This window comes from Dipodomys ordii, unplaced genomic scaffold (assembly GCF_000151885.1).
Source record: "Dipodomys ordii isolate 6190 unplaced genomic scaffold, Dord_2.0 Scaffold193, whole genome shotgun sequence".
In the NCBI taxonomy this organism is placed as follows: domain Eukaryota; kingdom Metazoa; phylum Chordata; class Mammalia; order Rodentia; family Heteromyidae; genus Dipodomys; species Dipodomys ordii.
Genome location: NW_012267409.1, coordinates 48,564 through 55,143, shown reverse-complemented (window position 1 = coordinate 55,143; position 6,580 = coordinate 48,564). Strand labels below are relative to the sequence as shown.

Sequence of the window (6,580 nt, the reverse complement as noted above, 5' to 3'; positions counted from 1 at the left end):
AAAAAAAAAAAAAAAGAGGAGGAGGAGGAGGTGGAGGAGAAGGAAGAGGAGGAGTCAGTGGTGGTGGTGGTCTTGAGAAAATCAGTTCCCAAGAGAAGGCGCTCCGGCCTAGCTCAAATCTGTAAGCGGGGATCGCGCTCAGGACCTTGATGAAGAAGATGCCTTCACCCTTCCTCTGAACCTGGCAAGGGCTCCTCGATCCACAAGGCCGGGAGGGAGAAAAACTCTTCCCCTCAGAGCCAAGCCATGTGTGTCTTCTGTCCGTCAAGTTGTGAGTGTGTGTGAAATAGGCTCTCCGTGACCTTCGGTCCTGGAACTAGATGAGCCAGGATTAGTCCACGGGTGTCCTGCCTGGAAAGATCCGAGGCAGGGGCGACTTCCAGCACTGCTGAGAGGCTAAGTCAAACTACTGACCTCAGAACACTATTGGATACCAAAAAAGATGGAATCCTACTGGATTCCTTCTGAACTGGAATCCTGAGAAGAGGGGGGGAAAGGGGTGGGGGGGAGAGGGTCTCCAAAGGGCTAGAGAATTGCCCCTCTCCCTTCTTCTTTTGGCTGGCTAACGGTTCTTGCTTGGAGGCACAGGGTGTATCAACCCCTGTGCCTAGAATTCTAGGTCCCATTATTCCAGTCCCTAGAATGCGTGCTGAGCCCTCTGACCTTCTCCCCAGGGAGGAGCACCGACGGGTGACACAGGAAAGGACGCAGAGAGAGTAAAAAAAAGAAAAATACAGGGTGCCGGCAGCCGAGGACTTCCGTTTGAGGGCTAAGACAACCACGGAACAGGTGGGGCGCGGGTACCATCGGGAGCCCTCCGAGGGAAGTCTGCTTTCGGATACACCGCAGTCCCACCGAATGAGGAGAGAGAAGACAGTCTAGAGACTCCAGAGACCGGGAGAGCGAGTCCAGAGGTGTTACTACGGAACTGCTCCCTTCGCTTCGTGGATCTTGAGAACTCTCCGCCTGGGAGATGTTAACTGTCCGGTGGGTGGAAGAAAGATGTCCTGGGATGGAAGGAAGGCTCCGGATGTGAGGGAGAAGGCAAGAACTCTTAACCTTGGGCTGCTGCGCAGAGAGAAAGCTCTCCCTCCGCTTGGGGGTGGGGTGGGGAGGTAACTGTCCGGTTCAGCACCATGGCCAGCGCATCGGCTTTGAGCCCTGATCCACAGGGCGCTGTCTGGAAGGACCCAAATTCTCCACCCCTTGCCTCTCCTCCCCCTGCCCCCGCCCCTGGCTCCCCTTCCCCCCCCCCCAGTAATCCATTACTTGACACTTACTGGTGCAAGCCACTTCGGGGGGGTCGAAATCCGCTCGGTAGTAGCCGGTCCGGCAGGTGCAGATGGGAGAGGCCTCTGAGGGGGAACGGCTGTTGGACGGGCAGTGGGAGCAGCCCTCGGCCTCCTGGCTGGCCTTGAACGTTCCCACGGGGCAGGCTGCAACACAGAGAGATCACGAGAGGGTGAACGGGAGGGAGGGAGGCAGCGGGGAGGGGGTGCTACAGTTCTAAGCCCATTTAGGAAGTGAGCTGCTCAGGCGGAAGAGAACCTATCTATTTAACGCCTTGTCCATCCCTCAAATGTTATCTTCCTGGGGCCCATGGCTCCTCTCTCTCAACTTGAAGAATACGTTGGGATAAAGGGGGGAAAAAATAAGAGGTTTCCCCTTTCAGGTGAGTCGGAAGACTTAATTGGGGAAACTAATCCGATGGGCCTGAGATGCACATGTCGGATAAACCGTGCCCTTCCCGCCGCCGCCGCCTCCTTTCCGCCTTCATCTCACGACCAGGGTTTCTCAGGGAAAAGCATCGGGCCTGGTAAGCCTCACACAGATCCAGGGGTCTTGGTGGAAAACGAGCCAGACCAGGCTCCATGTCACACTACCGCCCCCTGCGCGCGCGCACACACACACGGCGTCAACCACAGCTTCTGATGACCGATGGCTGGGGCCTGAAATTGATGAGCGACCCTTTTACAGGAAATTAAAGCCACTTCAAGGTTACTGCCTTCATAACATTGTTCCTCCATTAATTGCGTCTTGATAGACTTTCAGGGGCGAGGCAAGGGAGGAACGGAGCTCATCTCCTCCCGCCCCCTCCCCCTCATCTCTCTTCTCCTTTTCGTCTCTTTTGTTTTGCTGGGACCAGGGTTTGACATCTTAACGCTTGCCTTGTCTGGTGCTTTCACCCTGACGCTGCGCCTCCGGCCCTGCTTTCTGCTGATGGGATCCGCAAGACTTTTCTGCCTGCGCTGTTTCTGAACCGAGAGCCTGTTGGATCTTAGCGTCCCGAGTAGCTAGGATTATAGACACGAGGCACTGGAATCCACCGCTCGCCATCCCCTTCCTTCTCTTCTTTCTGAATCTCCCGCAGGAGGGCCTGGTCCCTGTTCTTAACACCCCCAACCTTGCTGGGTTCTGTCCCCCACCGAGGGTCACAGACCAGGGCCCTGGGCCTGGGCTGCCTGCCGGGAAGCAGCAGGACTTTTCCCTGGGAAGTGGCAATTGCGCGTGCGTTCCTGTTTGGTCCATGCTACCCTGTAATTTTCTTAATGCATCAGTCTGAGAAGAAGCTGGTGTTTTTGCGTTCTTTCTAGCACTTAAAAGCCTCCTCCCTCCCCTACCCCGCTTTACATCTAGCAAGTTAACGGCGTAAACCCGTCGTCCTGATACACACAGAGGCGTTTGGGAGAGGATCATGAGGGAAGATCGCTGCTCTGGGTGGCTGCGTCTGAAGTCCAAGAAACCCAGCACAAGGGGGAGAAAAGTAAGAGGGGGGCTGGCCTTCAGGGAGAAAGAGGTTTGGGGTATGGGGGGTGATGGAGGAAAGATGCCTTAAGGCTGGACTGGACTCTATCCTCAAGTGAAGGAAGGCATGAGCTCCTGCTTCCCGTGCTTCTAACCCAGGGCGGATAGCAGAGGAGTCTGAGTCCCACTTTGCTCATCTGTATAAAAGTCAAGCCTCACATGTACGAAGCCCTGGATTCGATTCCTCAGTACGACATAAACAGGAAAAGCCGGAAGTGGTGCTGTGGCTCAAGCGGTAGACTGCTAGCCTTGAGCAAAAATAAAAGCAGCTCAGGGATAGTGCCCAGGCCCTGACTTCAAGCCTCAGAGTTATAATAAATATAAATAAGAAATAAGAAGGCTAGACCTCTTACAACTGCCACAGGGCCCTCACATTTTATAAACTCAATCACGAGGAGGAATCAGACGCCGGTGGCTCACGCCCGTCATCCTAACTACTGAGGAGGCTGAGCTCTGAGGATCACAGTTCAAAGCCAGCTGGGGCAGGGAAGCTCATGAGACTCTTAAAAAATAAAAAGCCAGGTGTGGTTCAAGTGGTAGAGCTCTAGCCAGACAAGTCTGAGTTCAAATCCTGTTGCCAGAAATAAACACGGTGGGAAGGATGAGAAATAGAGGTAGAGACTATACTGAGTAGGCTTAGAAAGATTTATTAGTAAGCCAAATTCTCAGAGCCCCTTAGTTTTTTTTGATTTTGTGTGTGTTTTCTTTTGCTCAGGGCTGGCATTCTACCACTTGAGCCACACCTCTACTTCTAGTCTTTTTTTGTGTGTGTGGCGGTCAATTGTATGGAAGAGTCTCAAGGACTTTCCTACCTGGGCTGGCTTTGAACATGATCCTTAGAACTCTGCCTGTTGAGTGGCTAGAATTATGGGTGTGTGACCTACTGGTACCGGGCTTATAAACTCTTTTTAACTCATCTAACAAGCAACAGACTTGTTTTTGTTGAACAATGCTGTTATTTTATCACAAAAAAATAAATAAGGAAACCATGCTGCCCCTTGAGAGAGAGAAACAACAACAACCACCCAGCTTTAATTAGAAGTGATGAATGGGCCTTTTGGGTCAATTTTAGTAAAGAGAGTATATATGCCAAAAGAAGCAAATGCAACTGGCCTGGAGGTCAGGTGAATCGCTGGGGTATGCAAAGCAGCTGGGAGTAATGCAGGAAGGAAAAGAGGCAACACAAAAGCCCAGAGGCTGTACAGCTCTGTGTGTGTGTGTGTGTGTGTGTGCGCATGTGCATGTGTGCACATGTGTATGTGTGTGTGTATAAAATACCAACTATCTCATTGATTTTTTTGAGGTGAATAACACAATTCTTTAGTCTCTCACCATTCAAGTATTTCCAGGTACAGTAGCTTATACCTAACACACTGGCTACTCAGGAGACAAGAGGTCAAGAAATGACGGTTCAAGGCCAGTGCTGGGGGGTGAGGGGGGAGTTCACAAGCCTCCATGACCTATGGCCGGTGTCATGGTATGTGACTGCCATCCCAGCTACGGGAGGAAAACCAGCAAGTGTGAAGAGGAGGATTGCAGTCCAGCCTGGAGATAATGTTAAGACCCTACCTTGAAGATTATCAGAGGAAACCTGTAGTGATCTGTGTCTATCATCCTAGCTACTCGAGAGGCTGAGATCTGGAGAAGCAAGGTGTGAAGCTAGCCCAAGCAGAAAAGTCCGTAAGACCTTATCTCCAAAAATAACCAGAAAAAAAAAAAAGCCAGGCACCGGTGGCTCACGCCTGTCATCCTAGCTACTCAGGAGGCTGAGATCTGAGGATCACGGTTCAAAGCCAGCCCAAGCAGGAAAGTCTGTGAGACTCTTATCTCCAATGAACCACCAGAAAACTGAAAGTGGCGCTGTGGCTCAAGTGGCAGAGTGCTCGCCTTGAGCTGAAGAGCTCAGGGACAGCGCCCAGGCCCCATGAGTTCAAGCCCCATGACCATCCAAAACAAAAAGATCCAGCTGGATTGGAGGTGTGACTTACGTAGTAGAGCATCTGCTTAGCAAGTGAGAGGCCCTGAGTTCAGTCCCTAATGCCACCCAAACAGACAACCAAAGACCAAGCCAACAAAACGCCCATGTGTGTCATTCCCCTCTCTCGATTTCAAATCATGGTCGGCGTGATTACTGAAATCACAAGCCTCTTCATTCGGTAAATATTTACTGGAGGCCTACCACCAGCCAGGCACCGTGTTCACATCCCAGAGGGGTGCAGGCCAGGGGTTACAGACTTGGGGGAGAGGTGGACGGAACACTGCCTTCCCAAATGGTAATGCTTGCCTTCTGCCCGGGGAATCCGACCCGAAGCGGAGGGGCACGGGGAAAACAGCTGAAGAGGAGACGCGACCCTGGAGGAGGAGGGAAGAGGCAGCAGAATGGGCCAGGCGGGAAGTGTCCAGCCTAGGATCTCCGCAGATCTCTGCTGCTGAGACTCCTGGAGTGGAAGGCTAGCTTTCTGACACAGCTGTGAGCTACGGAGGTGGCTTTGTTTAAGAGAACCATGCGTGGTTTTCCAGTCATCATCAACGATCATGAATCGGGCAGAAGGTCTGGGCTAAGCCTATGGGTTCTGTCAGAGACACAGACAGGAGATGGAGCCCGGAGACGTGCATTTCCCCCCCCCCCCATCTGAAAACATACATCTCCCTCCCCTAATATGCCGGCAAAATGACACCTCTAGCTGGAATCCAGAAGGTCACCTTGAAAACAACCCTTCTTCTTCTCCTCCGCCCCCCCCAACTCCTCAGAGCCTCAAAGATGTAACAAATTACCTGCTGCTTATACAATGCTCTTGAGAACGACCCCCCTCCCTCCTATCCCCGCATGTAGGACTGGTGGTGACACCGAATCCATCACCTCCAGGACTATTACTTTATAAAGAAACAGATTAAGTGTCTCATAAACAGCGCAGTGATTGAGATAATGGAAAAGCTCCTCTTGTCGCTCCCCCCGCCACCCCCCCCGCCACCCCCAAGTCTGCGGCATCAGGTTATGAAGCATTTCCAAGCAGCCAGGAAGAGGAAATTAATAGAAGCAAGAGGGAATAAGCACTTTTATGCAATTTCCTCAGGAGATAGTGGACCATCTAATCTTTATTAGAACCCTTTAACCTGTCGCTCAGCGCTCACCCGAGCCTCTTTAGCTCCCGCAATTTGTCTCGGTATCTATGGAAGGTGAGATGGAAACCTCAAAATATTATTTTATCGTTTTCCGAGGCGGAGGAGGTGCCTGCCGCCTCTTCCCCCACTTTCCTCAACAGAGGCTTCTAGAAACAATTTTTTTTCCCTTTTTCAGATGAAGCAGAAATGTGGGAATGCTTAAAGATTCCGGGCGCGTGGTCTAGGGGGTCAGAACTGCGCAGTGGGACCGGTGTCTTTCTCTCTCTTTGCATTTCAAATCCGTGCCTTCCCTCCACCACCGCCTTCTGTCCTTGCGCTCTCGTTTTAATAATCTGATTACTTCTCCTGATCTAATTTTTTTTTTTGCCCACTCCAAATGAGTTTGCCCAGGTTCGTGCCAATGAATATTCATTCTCTGCTTGAGGAGCGGGTGCCTTTTTTCCTCCGGGCAGGTGCCGCTCAGCAGCTGCTCCAGGGAGGCCCGCCTGCCTCCAGGGACCACCGGGCGCGGCCGACGCTTCTGCCCAGGAAGACAGGCCTGGGCTCCCGGGGTGGCATTGCTCAGCACTGCTAAAAACTGCAGAGGGGTGTGTGTGTGTGTGTGTGTGTGTGTGTGTGTGTGTGTGTGTGTGTGTGTGTGTGTGTGTGTGTG

General features: G+C 52.2%; 1 protein-coding gene across 1 annotated transcript in view; it reads right to left on the bottom strand.

Moving 5' to 3' along the window:
- The window catches only part of Ephb1 (EPH receptor B1), a 108,431-nt gene that overhangs the window by 101,477 nt on the left and 374 nt on the right, over nucleotides 1–6,580 (bottom strand). The window contains exons 2-4 of the mRNA XM_013034659.1: nucleotides 5,090–5,157; nucleotides 2,622–2,728; nucleotides 1,281–1,436 (exon numbers count right to left, since the gene is read on the bottom strand). Coding sequence (XP_012890113.1) covers nucleotides 1,281–1,436; nucleotides 2,622–2,728; nucleotides 5,090–5,157 — 331 coding nt within the window. The remainder of the gene's footprint in view (nucleotides 1–1,280; nucleotides 1,437–2,621; nucleotides 2,729–5,089; nucleotides 5,158–6,580) is intronic.